The following is a 19,254-nucleotide window of genomic DNA, read 5'->3' on the forward strand; positions in this document are numbered from 1 at the left end:
TTTTTGCACCCACCATTGTTTCAGTGAGGAAGTTCAGAGAAAAGGAGTTTAACGCCTAGCGGATAAGAAACACCTCACTCATTCTGGTCTGAAGCAGATGTAATGAAGTGCCATTATAGTGCTGTTAGAATTAGAAAATGCTGTTAGCCAGGAAGATCTGGGAAGGTCTAAGGTGGTATTTTTAAATGTTTTCTTATTATAAAGTATAGGGGACTGCAGGAAGTTCCAGCCAATTGAATAATCCATACCTATACTGAGAGATAGGAAAGTGCAAAGAAGAAAGAAGCTGGATATTGTGGAGCGTGTTAATTGCAATCTGTATAGTGTGGCAGGAACAAAAAGTATATAGAGAAGAAAGCAAACTTTAGGTGGATTGTAAATGCAATTAGTTGGACCTTCTGGAAGATGGTTTGTGGAAAATGGTTCTCTTGGGTCTTCTCTCTAGCAACTCTTATTTCCAGCTACCCCTTAAACTAGACTTGCTGCTCCCTCTGCTTGCAGGGGCATCTGGTTACCTTCCCCATTCCCCTCCTTTTCCAGGTCACCCCAACATCCTCCTCCTGTTTAGATTGGGTGCCTCAGTTACCACAGAACCTTTTTTATGGCATTAATCACATCTATCTCATTAAACTAAGGTCCCAGAGGACAGGAACTCAACGTTTTCAACTTTATCACTTATTATGTGACGCACATAATTCAAAAACCAGAATGAATAGACTTTGAGGGCTTAAGCATTTACTTAACTCTCATTGATATGCTTGTGGCTTTGTGTAGCACCATCTTTGTGTCAGGTGCTCTTGGCTGCTGAATAAAAACAGGTAATCTTGAGCATTTAAAATATGTTAGACTTTACTAAGTAGTGTACATGTTAACCCATTTAATCCTCTTGACAATCCCATGAGATAGTACTATTAGTCCCATTTGACACCATCAAGGCTTAGAAAGGTCACACAAACTGGAATGTAAAACCTTTACACCTGAGACATACATATAGCAAAACTAGGAAAAGAGAGAAATATTTCAAATTGTAGATAATCTTCAAGTTCAGTATCTTTGATTAATCTGTAAATTTGATGGATTGATTGGAGGCCTTTCTTTCCCTTGAAAGCATTTTCCTCACCGAGTTGGAGAAAGTTATAAACTCTATAATGAAATGTTTAAGGAAATGGGAGCAGGGGCAGTCTAGAGCCACAAGAGGGAGCCAGGACTTAAAAAGCAAAGTAAAATTGAATTGGAAGCAATGCCTGAACTGATTACATCTCAATCCAAATTAATACTTTACTTGCTAATGAAAATCTGTTTTCACAATCAAATGGATGACTCCAATATAAATATAAGCTAAAGGTTTAATACTTTGAATCACAACTTTTATACTTGGAAAGAATCATCCGATACGATTGAGGCCTAGAGGTTCTTCCCACTGTACCACGATGCCCTTTGGGAGGACATTCTGATAGAAACACTTGTCTTGAAGTAGTTAAACAAGCTTAGTCAAGGTATTTTGTAAGGCATCATTTGGCTTCCAAAATGCATGGGAAGGCTGTCACTTTAAGGCAGGACCAGGCAAAAGCAAATCATGTCCACAGTGTGTTACAGAGCACCTTGCATAGCTTATTTCTTCTCACTTGGTAAACTCATTTTCGGATTCTTAAGGATTCTTTTTCTCTTTGAATTTATACAAGTTAGTGTCTACTTTTTGCCATATAGCAAACCAGCTTTCTCAGTACTAATTATGTTTTATTTTACAACTTGACAGAATTAATGATAGCCTGAGCTTTGGGGCTCTGAACTGCTTTCACTAATCTTTGATACAATGATGTACAAACAGTAATTCCAATCTTCATCTGTATTTCAGGCGATTTTCCAGGGCTTCCATTCTCTGTGTCATTTCTTCTAGTAAAACTCAAATTAAGGAAAAGAAATCTGAATTCCCAATTTTTATGTTCAAACAACGAATTAGTTACATAAAAATTTATCCTAAAAATATGTCTCTGTTTCTATTTCTGTTAAGTATTTTAAAACCCTGACCTGTATGTTTATAGTAACTAACACATGCTACTAAGATTATAAATCTTTTTTTGAATTAAATACTTTGACATCAAAGCGGGATAGCTCAGTTCAAATTCTTTTTAATTCTAAGCACACCTCTGTTGCTTGTAAATTACTTTGTCATAGCACACCTCCACGAGCCAGAATTGATAATGTTGGGAATGTGGTGAAGAGAAGAAAAGGATTAGGCCTTGCAAAGTAAGATATGACATCAGAAGAGAGATGCACTTTTCACTCATAATGCTAGATATGGCCAAATGTATGTGGTAGCAACCTTGAAGACTTCCAACCTATGCTCTTTTGTATAGAACTTCCCTCATCTCTTGTGAAGTAGACCCTCAGAGTTGGAAGAGGAAGAGGAGAGGAGCATTAGGATAATCATTTGTTCCCCTCCACCCCCACCGGGCTTAAGCTCCTTAATACCATCCCGCCCCCTTGGCAAAATAGCAGCCCAGATTCACCATCTATTAACCACTGTCAGATTATTTTCTTAGGGGAGCAATATTTCCAGTTTTCAGAAAGGAAATTGCTATATGCTGTTCCTTATTACATAAATCCACTGGCACAGAGATAGTTGAGGATTAAACCATTTCCCTATCGACTAGTTGTTGCATGTTGAGATAGATACCAGCCAGCTTTAGTAAGCTAATTTTACGTTTAGAGCAGTTGGCAGGATTTCCGGTGTGTAAAAGAACTAAATCCTCATTTCCCCATTATCCCAAAGCATTCCTTTTATTTGTAATATTGTTTTTAATGAATCATTGGATCCTGTGGTTGCCTTGGTGGAATGTTTAATCTTAGAGTGCTGATACAAAAGATCTTTGTTGCCAAACCAAAAGCAAAACAAAAAATAGAAAAAACCCAACCACACTCCTCTAGAAACTACGGACCAAATGTGGCTACAGTGTGGCTTGGGGCCAAAGGAAAAGTTTGGAGTTTAGTTTGAAACCTCTTCATTCTGCATCATTCTTTGCCCATACATACTGTACCTCAGACCAGTACCTCGATTTCCTCCCAGCAAAGGGAGTTAATTAAATATGTCTTATTCTTTACTTTGCATCCTGACTGGTTGACTGGCCTTAATTGCTAAACCCTCTAGAACAGAAGATAGCAAGTAAGTGCTTTGACCCTTGCCATTAAGCTTCGCTTGCCTTGGCTCTCAAACACCTACCAGGCTGCTTAAGAAAAAAGTTTTTCCTGGAGTTCACTGTTCTTGACTATGGAAGTGACTTCATTTGACATACACCAACATGCAGTATCTGTGATGTTTTGATAATTCTCTGCATTCTATACAGAAGTATAATACTAGAAAAGGATATAGCGTTGTGTTAATTTTCTTACTTCTTCATTTGCAAGGTTCTGGAATGTTATAAGGTTTTCACATTTGCATTGATCAGGTTTTTCTTCCAAAGGACTTCCTGAGAAAGCAGATGGAAAGTGTTCACCTCTATTACTCACAAGACTTCCCAGATGTATAATAATAGGACTGAATCAGCAGATGGAGGAAACCATAATGAAAGAAATGTTCAACTTTTTCCGTGCAGCCAGATCCAGTAAATCCTAGGAGAGGGCTTCCAACACTGGACGTGGCCTTTACTGTGGATTTGGGGAAGACCACTCCAGTTTTTCTTAGATCTTTAGTTCTCATTTTACTTAAGTTCTTCTCTCTTCCCCATCCTACTTCCTCTTTCCCTTTCCTCCTTTAAACTGAATTTGTTGGCAAGCTGAGGGTGATACCGGGTTAACTTACAGTAATATTTTACTGGGAATTACCTGAAGATTTTGTTGAATGGGAAAGTTTTTGTGTAGATCGTGAAAGAATGTCTTCTTCAAACAGATAGCTGTTTTGCACTGCAAAATTAGAACAGGAAAGTAGGTCTCGGATATTTATGGTGAGTGGCTCAGACTCTGTAAAGAGAAAGAAGACTGAAGTCAAACCTGTTTAACACAGTTACATAAAACACCATCAGCTGTCAGACTAAAGTACCTGGTATTCCTAGTATGTGGTACACAACTTTACTTTGGGACACACTGTGGCAATAAGACTGTCAGCAGAGAGGCTACTACCAAATATGGCTTAAGGTGTGGAATGAATGTTTCCTGTCTGATTGAGGGAAAAAAGCCATAGTTAACATAATTCAAATCTTTCGCTTTATAACTTTTGTCTGGAGGGAAACCATGGTGGAAACATCCACCAAAGGTTCTATAAAAACATTGCTTTTTAAAATTTACCTGTTGGCTGGTGGACCCTCTTTGGCAATTCCCCTGCTGGGGAGTCCTGACTTCCATCAGAGTCTTCCAGAGCTGAGAGGAAAAAGGTGACCAAAAGGTGATAGTTGTCTGCATGCACACGTGTTCTTGAGGAAACTGGACCCAGATCAACTTTTACCTACCTGCCATAACCCAGGGTATTTTAGTTTTGTTTGGTAACACCACAGATTCAAAAAGCAATTGGTTACTACATAATCCAAGACCACTCTAGGGCAGTTCTCTATAAAGGAACCCTGGACCCCTCAAGTGCATCTTAAGAATGCTCCTAAAATATGTCTAGAAGGTAGAGTGGGGAAAAAAAGTTGTCGAAGGATTAAGCTGCAGTGGCAGCAGCTCCACTTGAGGCATTTCAACTTGAATGAAACAGCCTAGAGGTAAAACATTACTTACTCGCATTAGAAATCTGAAAGGCCTTCCCTCCCCATCTCCCTTCATCTCACTGTTTTTCTCCTTCATAGGAGTAAGACACATCGCTTAGACTGATTTTATTGGTCACTGAACCTGGGATATGAGTAAAAGGGACAATGGGCAGAATTGCTGTATGTCAGCATGCCTTACATAGAGCACAATTAGTGAACTGGAGAAAAGCAGAGACCTCTTGTACATAGCAAAATCTAAATTCTCAAGGGCGGTCTACTGTTCTGTAAGCAGACGTAGTCCATGCAGGGAGGTATTCTTTAAATTTTAAGCCGTGGGCTTCAAAGGATTACCATCCCTTTCCACTCTAATTACAGGCATATCTGGAAATTACATGTCAACTCTCCTGCTTTATATAATGGTTGTTTCTTAGTTAAATGATCATCTCTATAGGGTTTCTGTGAAGATTAAGTCTGCTGGTCTGTCAAAACAGTAATCACACTGCTCAGCACAGAGCAAGCTCTTGAGCAATGCTAACTTCTAACTCGCCTCTCTTCTTCTGTACTTAGAGCTTCCAGGTGTCACTGGCCCTGCACAGCAGGGAGGTACTTTTTTGAGCACTTTGAAGGAATGGGTTGAGAATTTCTCATTCAAAAGTTCATGCTGCCCTGTTTGCTAAGATCTGTCCTAGACGTAAGCTGTAGTACCTTCACATATGCCTTTCTTTAATTTTTCACTTATCTCGCCCATTGTGCTGAAGTCTTCAGCATAGAAGAGATGCTTGTTTGTGGGTTCAGAGGCAATTTCTTGCAGTTCTTCCTCAATGGCTTTTCCTACACCGACAGCATACATAGTTATACCTAAGGTACAGAGCAAATTAAGAACAAGGTAATTAGAGTTGTGTTCCCATGGTCTGGGAATTGTACCCACAGCCTGCTAGATGTTGAGTGGTGTGGTTTGAGGGGTCCATGTCAACCTCTATTTTTTCACCATTTTTATTTTGGCCCTATGAACAAGAGAGGAAGGTGAGGCATCTAGGAGAGGTTGGGGAGCTAGACCACCATCCTGGTGCTTAGCTCTAAGCAAGGTCATTTAACAAATGTTAACTTTTCCCTAAAATAGCCTTGTGGATAAAGTAGGAAAGAGCACAATCTATGGCTTACTAAATGGGAATCTCCTGAGAGAAGTCTAAGAAACAGGTCAATTTATGACCTTATAACCTAGTTTCTACTTCTCAAAGGTACAGGATAGGAACCTTAAGGGGCCTGGGGGGAGGTGAAGATGCATTCTGCCCATCACTCAGGAGGACGAAGCCTTGTGAGGAGGTGCTAGGCTGAAAGGAGAACCTGTAGACCACTGGAAACCCCTGAAGTCAGGAAAAAACCAACCCAAGAATCAACCTTAGATATCAAAAGGATATGAGATTGCTCCAAATGCTTTTCTCAACAAAATTCATTAGACTCCCTTCCCCATATACTTTTCATTTGAAAATAAAACAGTAAGAACTTAAGTTCTACTTGGTTTTCAACATTTTTCACCACTGATATCTTATTCGGACTATCTCATTGACTAGGTTTTTTTAAAAAATGGCTCTTTAAGCCAACGGGCAAGAGTTATGCCTTGTTCCAACTCTGTGTAAGGTCAATAGCCAAGTTCAGCATATTTGTCTGGGAGCCCAGTGACTGCACAACTTCCTAAAAAGGAGAACTATTATTTTAAGATTTGTATTAGCTATGCATAGGAGTAATTAAATTCATTAGAGGATGTCACTTCAGATAAATTTGTTGATTCAAGAACCAAATAAACGTCTGTTTCTCCTACCACCTGTCTTTGGGTGATTCACGGAAATGCAAGTGGGGGAAAGGGTAAGGTAGATTGGTCTCAATGTGACAAATAAAAGGGCTAACCACTGTCTTTGGAGACAAGATGCTTTCCCCAGTATTCTAAGAACGCAGGCTATGGCGGCCCATGGATTGACATGAGCTTTTGCAAGCTGTCTAGAAGCAGAGGAACTGGGTGTGAGCAGCCAGTCTTACAATTCACCCAGATTATTCAGGCAGGACACTGGTTATTACTGTGTTGGGCTTGGGGGAAAGTTGTGAATAGTGAGATAAGCAATATCAACAAAACGGCCTCCTTCACAAAGAGATTGAATGCTGATATGAAACAGCCTTTCTGTGAGGGGCAATGGAATTCACGAAAGGGATTGCTAGCACTTTGACTTTTGTTTGTTCACTCAGCAAGTATAAGTCACACACATACTATGTGCCAGGCCTAGGCACTGGGTCCATAAAGTCTTGGATGAAGCCATGGTCTGTGGATACCCTTCACCCCTTACAGGACCTGCTAAAGCAATGTGCCCTCAAGAAGTTCTTAAAGTGACTTTTAAGCAAACTTCTTCACCTCAAGTTTTCTCATCTTCCCAAGGAATCCACACACTGCCTTAAGCTGTCGCTACCAACCATCCTAGCTTTTGGGTTTCCTTTCCCAGGGGCCACACTTCTCTGCCACACTTCACGTCTATCCACAACTAAAGTAACCTCCAGTACCTCCGGCGTTATACTTGGGGTCAGAAACACCACAGAAAAGAGGCTGAGCTCCGCTGCGCAATGAGAGCTTCCAGTCACAATCTCCAACATTTTAATTTTCTCAAAAGCTAACTTTTGCCTCCTGCGAACACAAGAGTGTTCGCTATCCTAAGGCTATTGTGCTTTCAGTGTTCACTTGCAGTATTGGTTTTTTTAAAAAAGTATCAGTAAGAGTTCCTCCCACTGGGAATCTGTTGTTAGATGTTTGGGGACTTGTGTATTTGTGGTTTAATCAGAGACAGCACTTGCAGGATTGATCCTCTCCACTGGAGGTCACCCTGGCTAGTGAAGCACAATAGATGATTACTCAGGTGTGGTCTGTGTAGACTGATCGCACCGTCTGCAAGACCGCATCCTTCCGAGTCCTTTAACTCTTGTGGGGTCCCTTTAAGGCCTCTAGGTGGCAGTTTAGTAAAAGGGTGTAACAGCGATTGACAGCCTTTCTGTATACTCAGAGACTCATTCCTATGACCAGCTGTGACCACTGAGTGAGTTTAAGAAACCTGAAGCCTGAGTGATGTAAACCACACTTCCATATTACCATTGGCCTTGGCTTTACTGGCCCACTCGGAGACGTCATCCTGCGCCCGTCCATCTGTGAACACGATGGCCACTCGGGGCACCCGCGCGGAGAGAGGTCTGGCCCCTTCTACTTGTGTAAAACTTCTCTCAAACATGTGTTTCAGGGCCAGCCCCGTCATAGAGCCCTTGCCCATGTATTTCATGTGGGCCACGGCTTTTTTCATTTCCTTGGCTGAGCTGAAGTTTCTCAGGGTAAACTCTGTGCGGACCTGCGTGGAATATTGGAGCAGCCCTACTCGAGCAGCTTTGGGGGAAATCGCCAAGGAATCTATAATTCCAGTGACAAACTGCTTCACAATCTCAAAATTCTCTTCTCCGAGGCTCTTGGATCCATCGATCACAAAGATCAGGTCAATTGGGCCTTCAGAGCATCCTACAGGGATGAAAGGAAAGCTGAGATAGGTGAATGATTAAAAAAAATCATTGATGCACAAGAGTAGAAGAAAATTATGCTTCAATTGGAGGCATAACCACTTGTTCTTAGATAATACTCAGGACAGACAGGTGTTGGGAGAGACACAGCAGAGATACAAATTGTCTAGGAAACCAGGTCCACACTGTCAGGTCACCGACAGCCAGGTCTGTCTGGGAGGGACTGCATGCAAAGTACACTGAAGGGTCTGACAGCACCCAAAAGATTCCTACTTTACTCCGGGGAGGGGGTGATGTCACCCCAGTACTGGCATTCTGACACAACGGAGAAGGAAATTCTTAAAATTCAGCTCAGCCATCATCTCTTCTAGGGAGCTTTTCTAGTAACCCAGCATGTGTTAGTTACACTTTGTATACCCCTAACACTACTAATTTATTCAACAAAAATTTGCTCGTTGAGCATGTGCTTCATGCAAGGCAATAGGAACAGCAGGATTGCAATAGTGACCAAGACAAAATCTCTGGCCCCAAATTGCTTCTAGTTTGTACCCTATGCACTGTGCAGGCGCTGGTTATGTATTAGGCCTAGTCCTCTCGTCTGCCAGTTCTTCCTCATCAGGGGCCATGCCTCGTTCATGTCTGTACCCCCAATCTTGGCATGCAACAAGTATGCAATAAATGTTTGTTGACGGTAAGTAAAGGAGGTGTGTCCAGTATCCCACTAACCTGTTAAAACTTAAAAATAAATTATCACTGAATTCTTTATCTACACGGAGGCTTTCCAGGCAACTCAGATGGTTGACAGTAAAAGCTTTGTGCAACACTTAAGCAATCTGGGTGTGGAGAGGTTTTTTTTTTGTTCCTTGAGGGGGGAGGGGACATAAGAAAAATTTATAGATCCCAAGTGGATGATCTCATTTCCGACAGTCTACAGTAATGTGATACAACATTCTCTTATGTACCAAGCAGCTGGCCAATTTTTTAACGTGAAGACAACAATATAAGCAAGTAAAGACACACACATGCAAAAATACTTCTATGCCTGGCCTGTGTAACAAGCTGACACACTGACCTTGTGTGTGTGTGTGTGTGTGTGTGTGTGTGTGTGTGTGTGTGTGTGTGTGGTTTGAGTTCCTCTCTCCATTAAGTGCTTGTCTTCATTACTCAACCTATCGATTCCTTATTAGTAAAAAAGGAAAAGACCATTTCAGAGCTTCATTTACATTCATAGCCTGTCCCTGAATCAACCAAAAAAAGACTGTCAGATGGAATGCATGTGGATTTCAGAAATACTGGAATAATTTTCTGGCAGCAAGTCTATTTTCTCCTCTTCCGCATACACTTTTCTCTTACAGAACAAAACCAGCACTTGCAGGCTCCATGTAGAGAGGGGCACAGAAGGCTTCTCCAGGAAACGAGAGCGCTAGATGGAGTGGAAGGGCATCAGGATGAGACATGCCAGACTTTTGCTTTCAGACCCAGGGAGAATGACAGTCCCACTTGCCAACTACTTCTTTGCCGGAGGGTCACTCCAACTTTCCTTAGGCATTTTCTTTTTGGTAGTTAAGTCAATTGATTTGCTTTTAGAGCCTAATTTTCACAGAGTTCCAGAATTCCCAGGTTGAATAAGACCTTTAAAGGTCAAGTGCAGCCCTCCTGTTGCTCACATCTTTACAACTTCCCTACCACTAGCCATTCAGTCTGTGCTTGAACATGTCTCCTGATGAGGAACTCATCACCTCACCACTGAAGCCCCATCTTTGGACAGCTGCAGTTGATGACAATAGTTATCATCTTTCAAGCATTTACAATTGGTCAGCACTGGGCTAAGTACCTTTAAATACATTATTTATTCCTCATGACGATTCTGTGAGGTACTATCATAGATGAAGAAACAGATTCAGAGAAGTTAATTTTTCCAAGGTCACACAAGTGTATGAATGGAGGTTCACATCCAGATCTGTCTGACCCAAAGCTCATGATCTCGACTAATTAATGACACAGATTCCCTGAGACGAAGTTTCTTTGTCCTCGTGTGGAGCTGTAGCCTCTACCTAGTGTCCATTCTTTTCCAGGTGAATGAGGTGACAGTCACTTTGATTTTTGAATGGCACCTCAAGTCTTTTTTTCCTATTAGGTTGGTGCAAAAGTAATGGCGGTTTAAAAGGTTAAAATAATTGGAAAAACCGCCATTACTTTTGCACCAACCTAATAAAAAGACCCCCCCCCCCCCAGTTTCTGCCTTTATTTTTCACTTGACATTGTACTGAACTTTACCATGATGCTTTCTAAATCATGTTTATCTCTAGCCATTTAAAAAAAATTTTCTATAAAATACATGCACATGGAATAAAATTCAAGCATTACAAAAGAGTATATATGTGTGTGTATTTATCATCTATCTATCTATCTGGAGAGAATGGATGTTAGAGGGAGCCTCTTACAAAATACATCAAGGGTAATATACTATAAAAACCATTCAGCACCATGCTTATTTCACTTAAAATATCTTGGGATTACAGCCAGTTATTTCATTCCTTTTAACAGCTGTATAGTATTGAACAGCAGCTACACCATAATTTATCTAATCAGTCGCTTATGGATGGACATTTACCTTGTTCCCAATTTTTTGCTGGTACAAATAATGCTGCACAAAATACCCTTGTGTATACGGCTTTGCACATATTGGTAGGATAAACTCCTACAAGTGGAATTGCCTTTAAAATATTGCCGAATTGCCCTCTTAGAGGTTGTACCAATTCAGACACTTAGTGGTAAATTTAAAATGACCTATTACAATATACCTTTGCCAACATAAGGAATCATCAAATTTTTTGATTTCTGGTAACTAATAGGTAAAAAAAGTATCATAACTTCAATCTCTTACTATACATCTCACCTTTTTCTTTTATGGCTTTTATGTTTCATGCCATTTTAGAAAGGTCTTCTCTACTCTGGGATTATAAAATAATTCTGTTAAGATTTTTTTCTACAACTTTAGTGGTTTTCTTTTTTTATGTTTAAACCTTTAATCCATCCCTCTCTTCCTAAAGTGTAATGTTCAAAACTAAATGTAATTCTCCAGCACAGAGCACAACACACGTCTCAAAAGCTTTTTCACAAGTGCTGCAGTAAATTCTCTTCCCCACACTGTGTTTATCCATGCATATTTATATTTATGGGAGAAGCAGAGGTGAGGGATTTGTTCCCTGAAAATACTCCAAAAAGTAGTTACTCCCAAACCAAATTAAAGCAGAAAGGCAAGTTCAGATCACTTACTCTTGCACTGTTTTCCATCCTCAGCTAGAACAAATCCCTCTGAGCATTTGCAGATATAGGAATTGCCACGATTAACACAAATGTGTTCGCAACCATGGCGGGTCGATTTGCAGACATCCTTTCCTGAGGAAAACGTAGAAAGTTGAGCAACCCCATCAGTGTAGAAATAAACCCGATTCAATAGTCATGTCAGGAACGATCACGGAAGTAATCCATTTTGTAAAAATCTACCTCTGTTCAAACCTCCTTTAAAACATCTCCTTTTTCTGTCTAATAGTGAGGACAGGGCATGGTGAGGGAAACATTTCTCTCAGAAAGCTCTACTCCCACAAGCCTGAATGGTAAGGTGGGGGATTGGTGTCCTGAATTTATTACTAATTTTTAGAATTGTTCATTGTGTTTTGGGTTTTGATTTTTCCCAAGCTAGTGATTTTTTACCACATAGGTTCCCAAACACTCGTTTTAATAGTCTAATGAACACTTCTCATGGGTGAGGTACTTTAAATTCTTTAAAGTAGTTACAGCCCTTTAATCTTCACAACATCCTGTGAGAAGAGGAAGGCAGGACTAATTATACCCAATTTATAAATGAACAAACTCAAAAAATTTCAGAGTTGCCGAAGGTCGTGCAGTAAATTGATGACACAGCTGAGACATGACGTGTCTCCCGAGTACTCCTCCTCCATGGTGTTCCTGTCTGTCATTAGCTCCCTAAAAGGGGAAGCTTCTGACATAATTGGAATCAATGTACTATAGATCTCTCTAGGAAGTGGGAAAATGAAGGGATTTTATTTAGCAATCAAATTCCAGAGGTAAAAGTTGTACCTATTAAGCAACAAATGTGTTGAGTGAATAAATGGTGTGTGTGTGTATCTTACATTTATAGAAATAAAAGCATAAACAAACAGCTCAGGCAGACATAATGGGCAGAACTATAGACATGGTCTCCACAGAAGGGACACTACAGTGTGAAGTCAAAACACAGGATCATGCAGGAAGTCCTGCAGAGTTAGGCCAGGGTCCCACAGGCATCCTAGGAGTCAGCTGTTCCAACAGAACTTCTCGCTAAAAGTAGGACCCCTGCTTCCCGGTGGAAAAATGAGAGCAGTGAGTTCCACAATCCAGCTTTGTTGACACATGAAGTGAACCCAGTTATCTCAAAGGAGTCTGTGAGGAAATTCCTAAAAATCAACCTCAAAAGCAAATGAATTTATTTTGTCTTGACTAAAAAAGGCCCATTTTGCCCACTGGAACAGTGTTACAAAAACAAGTACACAGTGTTGAACACCCAAATATAGGGATTAATAGCTCAGAATCTCACAGTGAAGAAAAATCCTGCCCTGTGCTCTTCTAATGCCCACACCCTCCTCACTGAGTGTGTCCCTGTCTTTCTTCTTTTGGGTGCTATGATGGTTAATTTTATGTGGTAAGTGCCCAGTTGTTAGGTCAAACTGCAGTCTAGATGTTGCAACAAAGGTGTGTTTTAAGGTGAGATTAACATTTAAATCAGTAGGCATTCAGTGAAGCAGATTATCTTCCATAATGGGTGGGCCTCATCCAATCAGTAGAGGGCATTAAGGGAAAAAAAGACTGAATTTTCCCAAGGAAGAATTTTTCCAGCAGACTGCCTTTGGATTAGAGCTGCAACATCAGCTCTTTCCTGGGTCTCCATCCTGCCTGCCTACCCTGCAGATATATAGACTTGACAACCCCCCCATTATCATATATAGTCCCATGACTAGCCAGGCACTGTGCTAGGCTCTGGGCACCCACACAAATCTTGTGGAGAGGGCCAACAGCTGAGAAAAAAAATGAAGCAAAGAGCCTGACAACTCAGGATGTTGATTGAGAAATTCCTAAGAACTAGGGGGTCTACTGTATTGATCACTAGAAACCACTTCAAAGCACCCAAGGAAGGAACTTGTAATTATGACATTCATTGTAAAGGAAGATTTTAAAGATTGAATGAAGTTATAAAACTGCCCAAGTTCCACAGATGGACAAGTTTATCTCTACCTAAGAAGCCACTTACTTCTGCAGTGTTTCCCATCCTCAGCAAGCCGGAACCCTTCCAAGCACTTGCAGATGTATGACTCACCACTGTTCACACAAGTGTGTTCACAGCCATGGTCTACTGCTTGGCAGACATCTTTCCCTGAGGACAGCAGAGCAAGTTAGAATAATTTCACCTACATAAAATTTCTCCAGGCTTCACCTCAGAGTTTCCATCCAACTCAGCCCCCAGACTCCGAGACCCTTGAGCTCAGTGATCCATGGAGAAGAAGGTGAAATTGAGGGTAAAGTTCAATGGCCCTAATTCGGGCTAACTCTTCAAACTGCCTCACTATCATCACCATCCTCATTCACCAGCACCTACTTCACTGTCTCATATAAATGCAATCCATCACCAGCTTTCTGCAGATGTAGTTTCTGTTTTCAGAAAGGAAACACTTTTGCACTTTTGGTATGATTACTTAGATTAAACTTCAATTTAGATTAGCAGCACTGAAATCTAATTGTGGCTTTGTTCCTGACATATTTTGTGACTTCGGAGAATCGCTTAACCCCATGGAGCCTTAAGTTTCCTGTCTGAAAAATGAGAGTAATAATTCCAGCTAGCCATCTTTTCTTCAAATATGTCAACATGAGTTGCCCTTTGTAAAGTACTTTGAGAAGCTTGAGAAAAAGATGACTGATTGGGATGTAAATCATTTACTCTGGGTTACACCTTCCCCTTTGATTATATGAGGTATGATCAAACAATATGGTGAATGTTTAAATAAAAATCTTTATTACAGTAAAAGACATATTGCCATTAATCCACTCAAAGTACTCCCCTCATTTCGAACACACTTATCCCGTTGTTCTTGCCACTTTCTGAAGCAGTTCTAGAAGTCCTCTTTTGTGAGTATCTTTAGTTGCGCTGTTGTGGCTGCCTCGATGTCCTGAATCATTTTGACTTTGGGGAAAAGCCATAGTCATATGGTGCCAGATCCAGTGAAGAAGGTGAATGAGGACACACTGTAACGTTTTTATTTGACAGAAACTGCTGTATACCAAAGAAGCAATGTGTGACATGGAGTGCTGTCATGATGGAGGATGATTTATGCCACACTTTAAAACACAGCTTCTCTCAACCGTAGTTCACACCTGACTGACTGCACCAAACAAGTTGAAACTTGTCACACACTGTGTCTAAGGTTTGATGTGCCACTTCGGGTATTGAAGATCTCTGTCTTTCCACTGGATGGCACTTGGCAGCAGCATTCACTGTATTTGTTGATCACAATGGAAAGGCTCCGTGTCACACATCACTTTTGTCTGGTATACGGCAATTTCTGTCAAAAAAATTACGGTGTGTCTTCATCCACCTATTCACCAGATCTGGCACCGTGCAACTTCTGGCTCTTCCCCAAAGTCAAAACAACCATGAAAGGTAAACGTTTTGAATCGATTCAGGACACCAAGGCAGCCATGGCAGTGCAACTAAAGACTCATGAAAGAGGACTTCCAGAACTGCTTCAGAGAGTGGCAAGAACGATGGGATAAGTGTGTTCAAAGCGAGGGGAGGGGAAGAATTTTGAGGGAGACTAACGGAATGTGTCTTTTACTGTAATAAAAATTTTTTAAATTTAAACATTCACCGTATTTTTTGATCACATCGTACCAAGATGTGTCTTGGCCCCATCTAAGAGGCTTTGTTTTCTGAGACATAAGAATCGCCTCATCATAAGGTTCTCTCTGTAAGGAATTTGCGCTACCAGAAACAACAACAATATTAGAAATAAAGAAACAGAGGCTCAGAGAACTTAAGCAACTTGCCCGACTAATAAATGGCAGAGACAGAAGTTGATAGAATATTGGATTACAGTCAATACATCCTTCCACCAGAGCATACTTCTAAACTGCTGTTTCTTGCCATAGGACTTCAGTTGTAGCTCTAGCAGTGACTTTTTTCATTTGTGCATTTGCTGTTTTCTTTTTAATGGACTTTATTGTATAGGACAATTTTAAATTTATAGAAAATTGATAAGATAGTACAGAGTGTTCCCATAAACCCCCATACCAAGTTTCCCCTATAACATTTTTCCATTAGTGTAATATATGATATTATTAATGGACCAATACTGATATATCAACTAATATCAAATAAAGTCCATATTTTATTTACACTTCCTTACATTTCACCTAATGCCATTTTTCTGATCCAAGATCCCATCCAGGATCCCACATTACATTTGGTGATCTTGTGGCATTGGCTTTTGAGAGTAACTGATTTATACAGAGATCAAGATGGTGGATTTCATGCAGAGGCCAGACACAGTAATGTGAGCCAACTCCAATAAAAACTTACTTCTGCAGGTTTTCCCATCTTCTCGGAGTATATACCCTTCAAAGCACTGGCACACAAAAGAGTCTTCCCTGCTTACACACGAGTGTTCACAGCCATGGTCCCCCAAGGCACAAGAGTCCAATTCTGAGAACCCAAGTGGAATTAGAGAAACAGATGAAGGAAATGATTCAGACATTGGTGACTTATTCAATCTTAAAAGACATTTCAGACACCTTAAATTAAAAGAGTATCTAATCCCATAGTGCACATTTCAAAATAGAAAGCATGTCTATGAGCAAAAATTCTTAATATAGGGCTGGCCCGGTGGCTCAGGCAGTTAGAGCTCCATGCTCCTAACTCTGAAGGCTGCCAGTCTGATTCCCACATGGGCCAGTGGGCTCTCAACCACAAGGTTGCCAGTTCAATTCCTCAAGTCCTGCAAGGGATGGTGGGCAGCGCCCGCTGCAACTAAGATTGAACATGGCACCTTGAAATGAGCTGCCGCTGAGCTCCTAAATGGCTCAGTTGGTTGGAGCGTGTCCTCTCAAGCACAAGGTTGCCGGTTCGACTCCTGCAAGGGATGGTAGGCTGCGCCCCCTGCAACTAGTAACAACAACTGGACCTGGAGCTGAGTTGCGCCCTCCACAACTAAGACTGAAACGACAACAACCTGACTTGGAAAAAAGTCCTGGAAGTACACACTGTTCCCCAATAAAGTCCTGTTCCCCTTCCCCAATAAAATCTTTTAAAAAAAAATTCTTACTATATAAAAGCACATAAATAAAACAATATCATTATCTCCACAGGAAAAATGAACAAAAGGCATGAAAAGACAATTTACAAAAGGAGAGATACAAATGGCCTATAAACATTAGAAAATAAGTTCAACTTCATTGGTTATTAATGCAATATCAACTTATCTACGTATCTACTTAGGTATGAATGTGTGTGTCACACTTAGGTCATCCATTCATTCATCTGTTCATTCAGTCAACAATGTTTCCTGGGTCCCTACTCCATGAGTCAGGCACTCTTCTGGACTCTGGGAATACAACAATGAATAAAACAGAGTTTCTGCCTTTGTGAAGCTTACAGTTGGTGGCAGGGGTGGGAGGGAAGAGACAGGGAAGATAATCAATAGACAGACAAAAATATATATGTCAGATGGGGAAAAAGCAGGCTAAAGAGGATAGAGCGTGCCTGCTGGGTTGGGCATGGGAGTGCTTGTCATTTTTCATGCTGCAGTCAGATAAGTTAACACTGGACAGAGCCCTGAAGAAAGAGAAGTGTGAGTGTGTGGTATTTGGGAAAGAATAGCACCCCTAAGAAAGAATTTGCAAACTGCAGAAGTAGGAGCATGCTTGGCATTTTTCAGGAAAGGCAGAGAGACCAGTTGATTAAGCAACTGGATCCTGGCAGGAAATGATCAGGGACAGACCAGACAGGATTCAGAGGCAGTGGTGCATCTGAGTGAGAAAGGGTCATTGGTGGGTTTTGAGCAGTGGCGTGGCATGACCTGATCTGGTAAGGATGTAGCACAGAGAGCTAGAAGAAACCTACTGCAGTAATCCTGGTGGCCCAGACCAGGCTGGGAGAAGTGGTCAGATTGTGGCCACATTTTGAAGGCAGGCCTACAAGATTTGTTGATGGGTTGATATGAAAAATCCATCTTCACATGGCTATGACGCACTTCTGAGAGTCAACTCAAGTATTTCCATGGAGTAGAAGTTCTACGATGGATGCCTTGACGTTATTAAGTGAAGGCTCTGAAGTGCATAAGCACATTTATACTCAGGCAGAGACCACATACTTTTTTCTAAGGCATTTTTACAGTATTTCATTTTGGAAGGGAGCTCTGAGAACCACCCTGTGGGTTAGTTAGGGCACCCATTGTTATTCTCATTTACCAGCCAGGGAAACAAAGGTTTGGGAGGGGAATGGCTTGCCAAGACCACTTGCTAAGAAGTGATAGCATCAGACTAAAAATGTAATCTTCTGACAGTTAATCCCATGTTTTCCTCAACTGCACTGCATTGCTGTATTCAAACATGAAGGGAATTTTGCCTGTCTTCCTTTGAGCAGAAGCACTGCCAAAATTCTTGAACAATGGAAAAGTGTTATGTTAATTGAAATTATAACTGCAAAAGAGAGTCAAACAAAAGTTGGACGCTCCTGATACTCTGTATAGGACTTACTTCTCTGGGCACAGTCTGCAGTCGTTATTGACCCAGAACATTTCCTCACGTAGTGTTGAGTGGAAATACGATTGAGTGATCCACAATACAGACAGCTGGCTAGCTGTGGAGGTGAGCATTTTCCCCCCCACCATGAATTTATACTAAGACTACTCTATTTTCCAAGGTAATAAAATAGCTATAACTCTTTCAGGCCAGCCTTGTCAAGCCATAATCCAGACAGAACTTCTTGAGCATGCGTTTTCTTTCTAGAGCTTCCCCCATGTCCCATCCTGTCCTCTCAGCTTCAGCTCAGGCTTTCATCTTGAAGAGTGAGGGTGAGTCTTCCTGCACAGACCAGACCCTGAAGGGCCACTTATACCCAGGCTTTCCCGAGCCATGGTGGTCTGAGCCTGACCTGGCTGAAGGACACTGCTTTCCTGTATCAGGAGCCTGCTGAGCCCAAAGCCACTATCCACAGGGGCATGTCTTCACCCTTAGCTGCAGGTTATCCTGGAGCTCCCAGCCCACTTTCTGAGTTCTCGTGGGCTTTCCTATAGTAGCTGTTTGCAAATCTTGTTGTGTGCATGCTTTAAAAGCATGTGGAGAGTCTGGGTGTTTTATCTTTCCCTTCCTCACTCCCTTGGAGCATCTGATCAAGAGTAGGGCAGTGGTGAGTTCTCCACCTTGGATGAGCATCAGAATAACCTGCATAGCCTTTTTTAAAAGTCAAAATAGGCACCTGATTCAAAATTCAAACATATTAAAGAGCAGACTTCCCCTATAGAGGGGTATCTGGCAAGATCTACCAAAGTTACAAACTGTACTTTTAACCCAGCAACTTCACTTCTGGAATTCTCTCCTACAGGTACCCTTGCACCATACGAAGGGCTATACTTTCAAATTATTCATTCATTGCAGCATCATTTGTAATAATGAAAAGTGGGAAACAACCCAAAAGTCCAGCAACAGGGGACCAGCTATGTAAATGTTCCACACACTGAGACATTAGACAGCTGTAAAAAGAATGAGGAAGTGCTCTCTGTAATGATAGGAAGAAATCTCCAGTAAATATTATTGAATCAAATAAAAAAGGCATAGAATGGAATATATGGTGCACCATTTTTGTGTGTGTTTAAGGACAGGGAGGAAATAAAAATATTGTATTTGCTTTTATTCATATAAACATGAAGGACAAATAATAGACTAATAAAAACGGTATGTTAGCTATCTGTTGCTATGTAACAAG

The 19,254-nt window shown here is 41.0% G+C and overlaps 1 protein-coding gene across 6 annotated transcripts in view; it reads right to left on the reverse strand.

The window, feature by feature from the left end:
- Positions 1 to 824: 824 nt before the first annotated feature.
- MATN2 (matrilin 2) overlaps positions 825 to 19,254 on the reverse strand; it is a 145,968-nt gene continuing 127,538 nt past the window's right edge. For 4 of the 6 annotated variants that reach the window (XM_088799034.1, XM_088799032.1, XM_019714988.3 and 1 more), the window contains 9 exons: positions 15,853 to 15,975; positions 13,531 to 13,653; positions 11,499 to 11,621; positions 7,807 to 8,220; positions 5,385 to 5,537; positions 4,282 to 4,353; positions 3,823 to 3,957; positions 3,369 to 3,467; positions 825 to 1,896 (listed from right to left, as the gene is read on the reverse strand). In XM_088799034.1, coding sequence (XP_088655160.1) covers positions 1,841 to 1,896; positions 3,369 to 3,467; positions 3,823 to 3,957; positions 4,282 to 4,353; positions 5,385 to 5,537; positions 7,807 to 8,220; positions 11,499 to 11,621; positions 13,531 to 13,653; positions 15,853 to 15,975 — 1,298 coding nt within the window. In that variant the 3' untranslated portion in view covers positions 825 to 1,840. The remainder of the gene's footprint in view (positions 1,897 to 3,368; positions 3,468 to 3,822; positions 3,958 to 4,281; positions 4,354 to 5,384; positions 5,538 to 7,806; positions 8,221 to 11,498; positions 11,622 to 13,530; positions 13,654 to 15,852; positions 15,976 to 19,254) is intronic. The other 2 variants (XM_088799033.1, XM_019714991.3) reach the window with 1 other exon arrangement.

The sequence above is a fragment of the Rhinolophus sinicus genome, chromosome 6 (genome assembly GCF_057876585.1).
Source record: "Rhinolophus sinicus isolate RSI-liver-muscle chromosome 6, RSI-T2T, whole genome shotgun sequence".
In the NCBI taxonomy this organism is placed as follows: Eukaryota; Metazoa; Chordata; class Mammalia; order Chiroptera; family Rhinolophidae; genus Rhinolophus; species Rhinolophus sinicus.